This window comes from Saimiri boliviensis, chromosome 14, assembly GCF_048565385.1.
Source record: "Saimiri boliviensis isolate mSaiBol1 chromosome 14, mSaiBol1.pri, whole genome shotgun sequence".
NCBI lineage: Eukaryota > Metazoa > Chordata > Mammalia > Primates > Cebidae > Saimiri > Saimiri boliviensis.
The window spans coordinates 31,411,398-31,424,543 of NC_133462.1; the positions used below are offsets into that span (position 1 = coordinate 31,411,398).

The following is a 13,146-nucleotide window of genomic DNA, read 5'->3' on the forward strand; positions in this document are numbered from 1 at the left end:
AAGATGGGGTTTCACCACGATGGCCAGGCTGGTCTTGAACTCCTGACCTCAGGTGATGCACCCACCTCAGCCTCCCAAAGTGTTAGGATTACAGGTGTGAGCCACCGTGCCCAGCTCCCAAGCTGATCTTGAACTCCTGGACTCAAGTAAACCTCATGCTTCGTCCTCCCAAAGTGCTGGGATTAGATATGAGCCACCTCGCCCAGCCAAAACCTTTTTTTTTAAATTAAATCTCAGATCATGGCCATGCGTGGTGGCTCATCCCTGTAGTCCCAGCACTTTGGGAGGCCAAGGTGGATGGATCAACAGGTCAGGAGTTCGAGACCAGCCTGACTAACATGGTGAAACCCCATCTCTAATACAAATACAAAAATTGGGCGTGGTGACACGCACCTATAATCCCACCCACTCAGGAGACTGAGGCAGGAGTATCGCTTGAACCTGGGAGGCTGAGGTTGTAGTGAGCCAAAATCACGCCACTGCACTCTAGCCTGGGCTACAGAGCGAGACTCCATCTCAAAAAAAAAAAAAAAAAAAAAAAAATCTCAGATCCTGAGAATGACCCTATGAGGAAGGTATAATGTAACTTTCATCTCATGAATGAGGTTCAGAGAAGTCAGGTGACTTGTCCAGGGTCACACAGCTAGTGGATGAAGAGCTGGAATTTGAGCTGCGGTGTGCCCATAGTCCCTCCGTACACCCTGCCTGTCCCTTGAGTGATCCCCATACCCCCAGCCTCACCTGGTGGTGGCAGATGTGGTCTCCCCACTGAGGGCTTCTCTGTGACGTCCCATGGTCCTTATCCTCGCCTGTGGACACATTTAGGCTGCAGTCCAGAGAGCCTGGCTGTAATTTGAGTCTTACCAAGCAGGGGGTGACGACATGGGTGGGCGGGTGACAGCCAGGGCAGGGAGATTTGCCCAGACACTGGCACACAACAACCTGGCAACCCGTGTGGCCCCAGGGAAGCTAGGGGCTTTAGGGGTGCATCCCGGAGTCTGGGGTGTTATTCACACCATGGGCGGCAAGCAGACGGTCTTCACTCATGAGCAGCTGGAAGCGTATCAGGTAGAGGGGACAGGATGGGTCCTCAGTGGGTTTGACAGCTTTGGTTTCACAGTCTGGGAAATGGGAACAGAATCCCTTCATCCAGGTGTTCCTGGTTGGGCTCTGTGTGTGGCGGCACCGGGCCTTCTGTGCGTGAGTGTGGGATGAGGGAGGAGGCGGGGGAGGGAGGCCCCAGAGGCAGGGTTCGGGTTAAGACAACACCTCTCTCTGCAGGACTGCACATTCTTCACGAGGAAGGAGATCATGAGGTCAGTCCAGGGAGGAAGGGAGCGAAGATCTGGAAAATCAACTTTCTATTCATTGCGGGAGTATATTTGCAATTTGGTGTGTGTGCGTGTGTGTGTGCATGTGTGTGTGTGCGTGTGTGTGTGTGCGTGTGTGTGCGCGTGTGTGTGCATGTGTGTGCGTGTGTGTGCGCGTGTGTGCATGTGTGTGCGCACGTGTGTGTGCGCGCATGTGCGTGTGTATGCGTGTGTGTATGTGTGCGTGCGTGTGCGCGTGTGCGTGCGCGCGTGTGCGCGCACGTGTGTGTGCGTGTGTATGTGTGTGTGTGTGCGTGTGTGTGCGCGTGCGTGTGTGTGCGTGTGTGCGTGTGTGTGCGCGTGTGTGCGCGTGTGTGCGTGTGCGTGTCTTTTTTCCTTCCCTTCCTTCCTTCCTCCTTTCTTTCTCTCTTTTCTTCCTTCCTTTCCTTTCTTTTTCTTTCCCTCTCTCCCCTCCTTCCTTCCTTCTTTCTTTCTATTCTCTCTCTCCCTCTTTCTTTCCTCTCTCTCTCTCTTCTTTGAGACAGGGTCTCTATTGCCTAGGCTGGAGTGCAGTACTGCAGTCAGGGCTCATGGCAGCCTTGATCCCCCAAGCTCAGTTGATTCTCCCACCTCAAGTAGTTGGGACCACTGGTGTGCCACCATTGGTGGTTCATTTTTTTGGCTTTTGTTTGTTTGTTTGTTGTTTTTGCAGAGATGGGAGTCTCACTAGGTGAGACCCACTCTGGTCTTAAACTCCTGGGCTCAATCAATCCTCCTGCCTCAGTCTCCCAAAGTGCTGGGATTACAGATGTGAGCCACCATGCCCAACTGGTATTTCCAATTTGATGGGACTCAAATGGGGAAGGGGGCAGGTGTGGTCAGTGGATGGAGGCAGAGACGGAAAAGCTGAAAAGTCCCGTCTTGTCATATTGTCCCAGTCTCTAGGCTGATGAGCTTGGACTTGGGAGCCCTGGAGCATGTGTGAGCAGGGGAGAGACCAACAGCATGTTAGAAAGATTATCCTGAGGCTGGGCGCGGTGGCTCATGCCTGTAATCCCAGCACTTCGGGAGGCCGAGGTGGGTGGATCGCCTGAGGTCAGGAGTTCCAGATCAGCCTGGAAAACATGGTGAAACTCTGTCTCTACTAATAATACGAAAATCAGCCAGGTGTGGTTACAGGTGCCTGTCATCCCAGCTACTTGGGAGGCTGAGGCAGGAGAATCACTTGAACCCTGGAGGCCAAGGTTGCAGGGAGCTGAGATTGTACCACCGCACTACAGCCTGGCACCTGTAATCCCAGCACTTTGGGAGGCCAAGGCAGGCGGATCATGAGGTCAGATCGAAACCATCCTGGCCAACATGGTGAACCCCCGTGTCTACTAAAAATACAAAAATTAGCTGAGCGTGGTGGTGTGTGCCTGTAGTCCCAGCTAGTAGGGAGGCTGAGGCAGGAGAATTGCTTGAACCCAGGACCTGGGAGGCAGAGGTTGCAGGGAGCTGAGGTCGCACCACTGCACTCCAGTCTGGAAAGAAGGAAGGGAAAGGGAGGGAAAAGGAGGCGAGTGGAGGGGAGGGGAGGGAAGGAAGGAAGGAAGGAGAGAGAGATAAAGAGAGAGAGATTCTCTGGAGGCTGGGAGCCCATGTGCAAAGTCCAGAGCCCGCTCTGGGTTGTGGAGTTGGCATGGGTGAGGGTGTGGGGAGGTGGCCCAAGGTGGCTGCAGGTCCCTGGCGTGACCCAGCAGGATGGACACGGATGAGTATCCCACATCATCGCTAGGCCTATAGGGCCATTGTCCAGAGGCCCCGACCCATGAACTCAGAGCTATGAAACCCAAGCTGGCCAGGGTTCGGCTGCAGTGTGATCGGGGCCAAGACCCCATTTGTGTAGTCACAGGACATCCATTATTGATGGCCACACCTTTTACTAGTGAGCCCCATTGTCTGGGTGAGGACAGCTTGCAGGGTCACCTTGGCCATCACGATCAAATTACTGATGGGGAAACTGAGGCTCAGACAGGGCGATGCTGACCCCAGACAGAAGGGTAGATGGGCAGAGCCCCAAGGGAGTTGAAGGCTGACTGACGTTTCATCTGTCCCAAGCTTCTTGCTTGTCAGACAGGATAATCAAGGCAAAGAGCAGGAGAGGAACCTGCTCAAAGCCACACAGAAACCTAAACCCAGGGTGTTCCCTGAGGGGACCCCGATAGGGAACTGGGTGGTCAGGATGGAAGTTCCCGGTCTCTCTATTCCGCCTTCATTGAGTTCCTAGTCATCATATGACCCAGGGACTCATGTCTCTCTCAGAGACAGTCCCTAGCAGCTTGGGGACCTCAGAGCCACCAAGGACGGTCTCTGCAAGGCTGCTGCCCAGCATGCCCTCATGAAGGTATGGCGTCACCAGGTGAGGGCATTCGCGTGAAGAACTGGCATTCAGTTACTTGGAAAACGCCTTTAGTCAGCCCTTTAGAAAAAGGTGAATATTAGCTGTTTGCCTCTGCTCTGCCCCATTGAGGAAAGCCTTCCTCCCATTTTCTTTTTTCGAGATGGAGTCTTGTTCTTGTTGCCCAGGGTGGAGTGCCATGGCACGATCTTGGCTCACTGCAACCTCTGCCTCCCGGGTTCAAGTGATTCTCCGCCTCAGTCTCCCAAGTAGCTGGGATTACAGGTACCTGCCGCCATGCCCAGCTAATTTTTTGTATTTTTAGCAAAGATGGGGTTTCACCATGTTGGCCAGGCTGGTCTCGAACTCCTGACCTCAGGTGATCCTCCTGCCTTGACTTCCCAAAGTGCTGGGATTACAGGCATGAGCCATTGCACCCAGCCCCTTCCTCTCATTATGAAGAGAGGAAGGGAAGATATGAAAATGAGGGTATTAGCCAGGCATGGTGGCTCACGCCTGCAATCCTGGCACTTTGGGAGCCCGAGGCAGGCGGATCACCTGAGGTAGGGAATTTGAGACCAGCCTGACCAACATGGAGAAACACTGTCTCTTTAAAAAAAAAAAAAAAAAAAAAGACGGGGTTTCACCATGTTGGTCAGGCTGGTCCTGAACTCCTGACCTCAGGTGATCCGCCCGCCTTGGCCTCCAAAGTGCTTGGATTACAGGCATGAGCCACCATGCCCAGCCGAGAAACACTGTCTCTACTAAAAATACAAAAAAAAAAAAAAAAAAAAAAATAGCTGGGCGTGGTGGTGCATGTCTGTAATCCCAGCTACTCAGGAAGCGGAGGCAGGAGAATCGCTTGAACCCAGGAGGCGGAGGTTGAGGTGAGCGGAGATCACGCCATTGTACTCTACGCCAGGCAACAAGAAGAAAACTTCAGGAAAGAAAGAAGAAGGGAGGAAAGGAGGGAGGGAGGGCGGGAGTTAGGAAGGAAGGAAGGAAACACATGAGGGTATCTTTGGAGGCAGAATCTTGCTGATAACATGATGATATCCAGAGATGCGTAAATGTTGTAGGATTGTCTGAATGCTTGCTGTGATCCAGCCATAAGCACCCTCCCTTCTCCCAACTCCATCTGCCTTATAAACTCCTACTCAGGCTTCAAAACCCAGCACCAGTGTTCCCTCTTCCAGGAACCCCCTTCTCCTCCCTAGCTTGCTTTCCCCAGTCCAGTCTCCCTGTGTCCTGTGGCCCTCTCTGCACCCTGGTCCTGCCCCGAGGGAGGTAGAGTTGCCTGTGTCAGACTCTGTATGCTTGAGGTCCAGGTCCAGGGCTGAGGGTTCCTGAGGACCCGGTATCACTTGGTGTGCAGTGGGCAGCTGTGACTGTGAAAGAGGAGGGACTTGGCCAGGCACGGTGGCTCACGCCTGTAATCCCAGCACTTTGGGAGTCCGAAGCAGGTGGATCACCAGAGGTCAGGAGTTCGAGACCAGCTTGACCAACAAGGTGAAACCCCGTCTCTACTAAAAATACAAAACAGTTAGCCAGGTGTGATGAGATGCACCTGTAATCTCAGCTATTCAGGGGGCTGAGGCCGGAGAATGGCTTGAACCCAGGAGGCAGAGGTTGTAGTGAGCTGAGATTGCACTACTGCACTCCAGCCTGGGCAACAGAGCAAGACTCCATCTCAAACAAACAAACAAACAAACAAACAAAACAAAACAAAAGGGACAAGCCTCTTGCCTGCTCCTTGCCCCCAGCCTTTCCCAGCTTTTTTCTCCCCACATCAGGCTCTTCCATCGGTACCAGGACCTGGCCCCGCAGCTTGTGCCCCTCGACTATACCACCTATCCCGATGTGAAGGTGCCCTATGAGCTCATTGGCAGCATGCCCGAGCTGAAGGTAGGCCCAGGCCATGGGACAGGCAGGGGAAATATTAGTACAGATGTCTCTCGTTGCATTCTTATCAGGTGGGTGCTGCAGTTTTCTTCATTTTACAGATAAGAAAACTGAGACTCCGAGAGGTTAAGACACTTGTTCATGGTCACACAGCTACAATGTGACAGAGGCAACGTTAAAACCCAGAGCTGGCCAGCGTGGTGGCTCACGCCTGTAATCCCAGCACTTTGGGAGGCTGACGTGGGCAGATCATGAGGTCAAGAGATGGAGACCATCCTGGCCAACATGGTGAAACCCCATCTCTACTAAAAATACAACAGTTAGCTGGGTGTGGTGGCACACCCTGTAGTCCCAAATACTTGAGAGGCTGAGGCAGGAGAGTTGCTTGAACCTGAGAGGCGGAGGTTGCAGTGAGCTGAGATCGCGCCACTGCACTCCAGCCTGGGGAACAGAGTGAGTCTCCGTCTCAAAACAAACAAACAAACAAAAAAGCAAACCTCAGTACAGGGTGTGTTGCATGTCAAGTACTCAGAGAATGTTAATTCTTTTTGTAACAGGAGCTGCTAAATGCAGGTTTTCTCAGTAAGATGTCTGACACATGGTTCATGTCTTTGAGGGGAACTTGTGGGTTGAGTAACTGACTGTGAGTAGGATTGATTTTATTGCAAGTGACAAAAACCTTATTTGAGAGGGACAGAACAGATTGGATCAGAATGGATTGCCCCTGAGCAACAACAAAAAAATCCAGGGGCAGGGACAGTGTCAGGTACGGCTGGAACCAGGGGCTCTGATGATGTGCTCAGGAATCTTCCCCTATCTCTCGGCTCCTCCCAGGAAGAGGTTTCAGTCTCAGGGAACCTCTCCTCCTGAGGCTGTGAAAAGACCTCCCAGGCACTCAGCTTTAGCTTCTGTGAGCTCTGCAAGCAACAGAAATCGGATCCTCTCCCTCTCAATTTTTCAGAAAAATGTCCCAGGGCAGCCTCTGATTGGCTAATTTGAGTTACGTGCCCATCCCAGAGCCAATCACTGTTGCCAGGAGAATGGAACTCTCTGAGCGGCCTTGCCTGGGTCATATGGCTGCTCCAAGAGCTGAAAGTGGGAGTCAAGTTTGCTCAGACCACAGGGGCAGAGGGTGGAGTTGGCCAAAGTCCTGTCCGGGAACCATGGGAGGGAGGGAGTCATGGAGGGTACTTGGAGGTTCCCATAAATTGGGTGCTGACAGTGAGACCACATGGACCCCTAGAGACCCTGGGGGTCGGGAGATGGCCTCCCAGCTTTTTTTTCTCTCCCCAGGATAACCCCTTCCGCCAGAGGATCGCTCAGGTCTTCTCTGACGATGGGGATGGCCACATGACCTTAGATAACTTTTTGGACATGTTTTCCGTGATGAGCGAAATGGCTCCTCGTGACCTCAAGGCCTACTATGCTTTTCAAATTTATGGTAGGTGCACAGCCCTGGGGTTGGGGATCATGGGCATGGGGTGGGCAGTGGGAGCCGGGTGGGGGTCACCTCCATCTCATACATCTCCCCAAGGGCTTTGAGACCCTGTGTGGTCCGGTCCTCCACCCCACTCCAATGCCTCCACACGTCATTTTTTTGCTAACGCTATTCCAGCCACACTGGCTTTGCTGTTCCTCAAACATACCACACTCTTTCGGCCTCTGGGCCTTTGCCTCTGCTAAACTCTCTGCCTAGAACACCTTTCCCCTGGTTCCTTCTTTATTTATTTATATTATTTTTTTTTTTTTTGAGATGGAGTTTCACTCTTGTTGCCCAGGCTGGATTGCAGTGGCTCAATCTTGGCTCACTGCAACCTCCGCCTCCTAGGTTCAAGTGATTCTCCTGCCTCAGTCTTCTGAATAGCTGGGACTACACGCGTGCACCACCACGCCTGGCTCATTTTTGTATTTTTAGTAGAGATGGGGTTCCATCATGTTGGCCAGGCTGGTCTCGAACTCCTGACTTTAGGTGATTCGCTCACCTCGGCCTCCCAAAGTGCTGGGATTACAGGCGTGAGTCACCGTACCCGGCTCCCCTGGCTCCTTCTTTTTTTTTTTTTTTTTGTTTGAGTTGGAGTCTCACTCTTATGGCCCAGGCTAGAATGCATGCAGTAACGTGATCTCAGCTCTGCAACCTCTGCTGCCTGGGTTCAAGCAATTCTCTTGCCTCAGCCTCCTGAGTAGCTGGGATTACAGGCGCCTGCCACTGTGACTGGCTAATTTTTGTATTTTCACTAGAGATGGGATTTCACCATCTTGCCTAGGCTGGTCTTGAACTTCTGACCTCATGATCCACCCGCCTCAGCCTCTCAAAGTGCTGGGATTACAGGCGTGAGCCACCGCCCCTGCCCCCCTCCCCGGCTCCTCCTTATCTTTGAAGTCTAGGTCGAAAGTAGGCCTCCCCCCATTCACGCCACCAATCCCACCATCCTACTTCTGTTCCAGCACCAGGCAACACTGCTTAATTTCTTGTTCATTGACCTGTTCACTTCTTACTGACCCCAAAGGTACTGACGGTATCTGTTTTGCTCACTATCTGTCTTACGTGCCTGGCTCGGTAAATATTTGTTGAATGACTGAATGAAAGAAAAGCAGTTATCTTAGTGCCTGGCACCTTGTGTTTTTGTTTGTCTATTTGAGATGTCTTGCTCTGTCGCCCAGGCTGGAGTGCAGTGACACGATCTGAGCTTACTGCAACCTCCGTCTCCCGGGTTCAAGCAATTCTCCTGCTTCAGTCTCCCAAGTAGCTGGGATTACAGGCACCTGCCACCACGCCCAGCTAATTTTTGTATTTTCAGTAGAGATGGGGTTCCACTATGTTGGCCAGGCTGGTCTCAAACTCCTGACCTCAGGTGATCCACCTGCCTCAGCCTCCCAAAGTGCTGGGATTACAGGTGTGAGTCACCCACCCAACCTTAGTTTCCCCTTCTGTAACATGGGCACAGTATGTGCCCACAGCCAGCCCAGCCTGCCTGCCACCTGCTGTCACTCCCTGTCTTGCTTTGCAGATTTTAACAATGACAACTACATTTGTGCGTGGGACCTGGAGCAGACCGTGACCAAACTGACTCGGGGGGAGCTGAGCGCTGAGGAGGTGAGCCTGGTGTGCGAGAAGGTGCTGGATGAGGCTGATGGAGACCATGATGGGCGGCTGTCCCTGGAAGACTTCCAGAACATGATCCTTCGTGCACCAGACTTCCTCAGGTGATGCTCTTCGCCACGCCCACAGTCCATGTGCACATCTGACGGGCTCTGATGGAGACAGTTCACAGACTGTTTCTGAAGATTCCTCTATTCATTCTTTTGCGACCGGGAAACTTTCTCAATTTCCCTGGTCTCAGTCCCTGCATCTGTAAAATGGGGAGAATTTGGGACCCCCAAATTCTCTTACGGGTGGATGCACCTCTTATTTTTTTTTTTTTTTTAACAGAGTCTCACTCTTGTCACCAGGCTGGAGTGCAATCTTAGCTCACTGCAACCTCCACCTCCCAGGTTCAAGCAATTCTCTGCCTCAGTCTCCCGAGTAGCTGGGATTACAGGTGCGTGCCACCACGCTCAGCTAATTTTTGTATTTTCAGTAGAGATGGGGTTTCACCCTATTGGCCAGGCTGGTCTCAAACTCCTGATCTCAGATGATCTACCTGCCTCGGCCTCCCAAAGTGCTGGGAATACAGGCGTGGGCCACTGTGCCCGGCCTGGATGCACCTTTCAGCAAGTAGAATGTGGCTGGACTTCAGCCCTTACTGCCTGAACAATTTGCAGTGAAAAGACTGTGCAACTGTACTTGACAGCCTTGGGAAAAATCAACCCCCACTGCAGGGCAAAGCCTGCTCTTGTACCTCCTGTGAACTAAGAATGCCTTTTATATTTTCAAAAGGTTGGCCGGGCGCGGTGGCTCAAGCCTGTAATCCCAGCACTTTGGGAGGCCGAGGCAGGTGGATCACGAGGTCGAAAGATCAAGACCATCCTGGTCAACATGGTGAAACCCCGTCTCTACTAAAAATACAAAAAAAAAAAAAAAAAAAAAAAAAAAAAAAAACTAGCTGGGCGTGGTGGCGCGTGCCTGTGATCCCAGCTACTCAGGAGGCTGAGGCAGGAGAATTGCCTGAACCCAGGAGGCGGAGGTTGCGGTGAGCCGAGATCGCGCCATTGCACTCCAGCCTGGGTAACAAGAGCGAAACTCCGTCTCAAAAAAAAAAAAAAAAAATCATAGAATAATAATATTCCAACCAGGTGTGGTGGTTCATGCCTTTAATCCCCGCACTTTGGGAGGCTAAGCAGGGAGGATCTCTTGAACTCAGGAGCTTGAGACCAACCTGGGCAACAGAAGGAGAGCCCAAATCTACCGAATAATAAAAATAAAAAAACAGCCAGGCATGGTGGTGTATGCCTGTAGTTCCAGCTACTTGGGAGGCTGAGGCGGGAGGATTGCTTGAGCCCAGGAGGTCAGGAGCGCAGTGAGCTCTGATGGTGACATGCACTCCAGCCTGGGTTACAGAGTGAGACCCCGTCTCAAAAATAAATACATTTTATACATTTAAAATTTTTTTTTAAAACTTGGCCGGGCATGGTGGCTCACGCCTCTAATTCCAGCACTTTGGGAGGCTGAGGTGGGTGGATCACCTGAGGTCAGGAATTCGAGGCCAGCCTCGCCAACATGGTGAAACCCCATCTCTACTGAAAATACAAATTGTAACTGGGTGTAATGGCAGGTGCCTGTGATCCCAGCTACTCTGGAGGCTGAGGCATGAGAATTGCTTGAACCCTGGAGGTGGAGGTTGCAGTGAGCCGAAATCACACCACTGCACTCCAGCCTGGGTGACAGAGCAAGACTCCATCTCAAACAAAATAAAATAAAATAAAATAAATTAAAGGCATGTGCTCTCAACCCCTCTGGAGGTCCCCCTGCCTAGGGTTGTTTGAGGGGTCCACATGGCATCCTTCCTGCCTGTCCCTGAGCATGTTGACGAGGAGGAGGAAGAGGGACTGTCCACTCCGCGAAGGCACTGAGTCCTTTTCTCTCTGTGCACAGCACCTTCCACATCCGAATCTGATGGTGCCACAGAAAAGACGGCTACAGGAGGGCGGGTGACCCCTCACCCACTGTGGACTCCGGTTTCTGGGAATAAACACAAGTTACCGAGTCGTCGTGCCTGCTGGGAGGACACATTTTCCTACCTTAAAACTGGAAGATGGGAGGGAGGCAGCCTAGAATCTTATCTTTGACTTTGCTGTGTGACCCTGGGTATGGCCACACCGTCTCTGGGCCATGATCTCCCTGTTTGTACAAGGAAGGGGTGACTCCCAGATCGTCTTCACTGTGAAGGTTGGAAATGCCTTGTTGGTTGTGGGTGTCCGTGGTGGAGATGAGGTGGGGAGGTTGGGCCCATGCTGTCCTATCCTAGGGGTCCCACTCCGAAGGCCAAACCTCACCTGTGACTGCTCAAGTACCTTATTATTACTATTATTATTATTTTGAGACAGTCTCACTCTGTAGCCTAGGCTGGACTGCAGTGCTGTGATCTCAGCTCACTGCAACCTCTACCTCCCGGGTTCAAGCGACTCTCCTGCCTCAGTCTCCTGAGTAGCTGGGATTACAGGCACCTACCACCAGGCCTGCCTAACTTTTGTATTTTTAGTAGAGATGGGGTTTCGACATGTTGGCCAGGTTGGTCTCAAACTCCCAACCTCAGGTGATCTGCTCGCCTCAGCCTCCCAAGGGGCTGGGATTACAGGTGTGAGCCACCATACACCTCAAGTTGTTTATTCCTCAATCCCTGAGGCATCAAAGGGACTGAAACTTACTCCTGGCTGATTCACTAGAGCTGCCAAGAGGAGGCGTCTGATGGGGAGGGGTGGGAATGTTATTCACTGAGGTGGGCACCTCACTTTACAGTTTATGATGCATCTGCCCCCTGCCGTGACACTGACCCCCTATAACAACCCTGCAGGGTTGGCCGAAGATCATGCCCTCATTTGGAGGGAGGAGACAGACTTACCTAAGGCCATATCACAAGTCATTTGCAGGGGCGGGCTTGAAGCCAGGTGCCCCTCATACCGGATCCCACCTTGTAATTTGGGGAACCCCACGCCCCCTCCACCTGGGGTTGTCCCAGGGCTCCCATCTATGCCCTAGTCGGTCCAAGGAATGCTCACTCCTGCAACCAAGACCACCAGCCCCTAGGGACCTTCCAGACACCTCCACTGTATGGTATGTCACATTTAGAGTCCTTGCTCCCATTCTAAACCCCTAATTAATTAAGCAGCTACTGGGCCGGATGTGGTGGCTCAAGCCTGCAGTCTCAGCACTGTGGGAGGCCGAGGCAGGCAGATCACCCGAGCCCAGGAATTCAAGACCAGCCTGGGTGACATGGCGAAACCCCACCTCTGCCAAAAAAACAAAAATGAGCAGGGTGCTGTGGTGCACACCTGTAGTCCCAGCTACTTGGGAGGCTGAGGAGGGAGGATTGCTTGAGCCCAGGAGAGGGAGGTGGTAGTGACTGGAGATCGTGCCACTGCACTCCAGCCTGGGCAATAGAGCAAGACGCTGTCTCTAAATAAATAAATAAATAAATAGGCCGGGCACAGTGGCTCATGCCTATAATCCCAGCACTTTGGGAGGCCGAGGCGGGTGGAATACCCGAGGTCAGAAGTTCGAGACTAGCCTGGCCAGCATGGTGAAACCCAGCCTCTACTGAAAATACAAAAATTAGCCAGGCGTGGTGGTGCGCGCCTATAATCCCAGCTACTTGGGAGGCAGAGGCAGGAGGATCAATTGAACGGGGAGGTGGAGGTTGCAATGAATTGACATTGTGGCACTACACACCAGCGTGGGCGACAGAGTTAGACTGTGTCTCAAAAACAAGGAAAAAAAAAAAAAAAGAAAAAAGAAAGTCCATCCAGATATGTCTAGACTTGCCAAAGGTCACACAGTCCCACAACCAAGGATTCTCTCCAGAGCCCTCCACCAGGCACAGCCCTGTGATGCCTCCTTCAGCCCCTGCCTTCTTTTTTTTATTATTTTTTTTTTTTCCCCAGAGACTTGCTCTGTTGCCCAGGCTGGAGTGCAGTGGCATGATCTGGGCTCACTGCAACCTCAGCCTCCCAGGATCAAGCGATTCTCCTGCCTCAGCCTCCCGAGTAGTTGGGATTACAGGTGCCCGCCACCACAACTGGCTAATTTTTTATTTTTAGTAGAGACGGGGTTTCACCATGTTGGCCAGGCTGGTCTCGAGCTCCTAGCCTCAAACGATCCATCTACCTCGACCCCCCAAAGTGCTGGGGTTACAGGCGTGCGCCGCCTCGCCCGGCATGCAGTGTGCTTTTAGACAACGGAACAAATGGATGACGTGGGAAGAGGACTCGGTGATTCACCTGGCTTCAAATCCTGGCGCCAACACCCACAGCTCTGTAGCCTTGCTCACGCCTCTTCTCCTCTCTGAACCTCAGTCTCTTCTTCAAAACATGGAGGATAATCCTACCTAAGGGGCTTGTTCTGGGATATAAAATAATGGATACAGTGGGTCCGGTACAGGGGCCGATGGACAGGAGGTA

At 52.3% G+C, this 13,146-nt stretch overlaps 1 protein-coding gene across 1 annotated transcript; it reads left to right on the forward strand.

The window, feature by feature from the left end:
• Positions 1 to 1,017: 1,017 nt before the first annotated feature.
• Positions 1,018 to 10,646, forward strand: CIB3 (calcium and integrin binding family member 3). The gene is made up of 6 exons (XM_039465716.2): positions 1,018 to 1,068; positions 1,282 to 1,316; positions 5,484 to 5,595; positions 6,886 to 7,033; positions 8,601 to 8,796; positions 10,625 to 10,646. The coding sequence occupies exons 1-6, from the start codon at positions 1,018 to 1,020 to the stop codon at positions 10,644 to 10,646; spliced, it is 564 nt and encodes a 187-aa protein (XP_039321650.2).
• Positions 10,647 to 13,146: the final 2,500 nt, after the last annotated feature.

What these genes read in the sequence shown, in the direction of transcription:
- CIB3 (XM_039465716.2), top strand. Translation starts at nt 1,018, where the DNA reads ATGGGCGGCAAGCAGACGGTCTTCACTCATGAGCAGCTGGAAGCGTAT. An exon ending in AGCAGCTGGAAGCGTATCAG is followed by an intron (nt 1,069 to 1,281) that starts GTAGAGGGGACA and finishes CTCTCTCTGCAG; the next exon opens with GACTGCACATTCTTCACGAG. An exon ending in CGTGCACCAGACTTCCTCAG is followed by an intron (nt 8,797 to 10,624) that starts GTGATGCTCTTC and finishes CTCTGTGCACAG; the next exon opens with CACCTTCCACATCCGAATCT.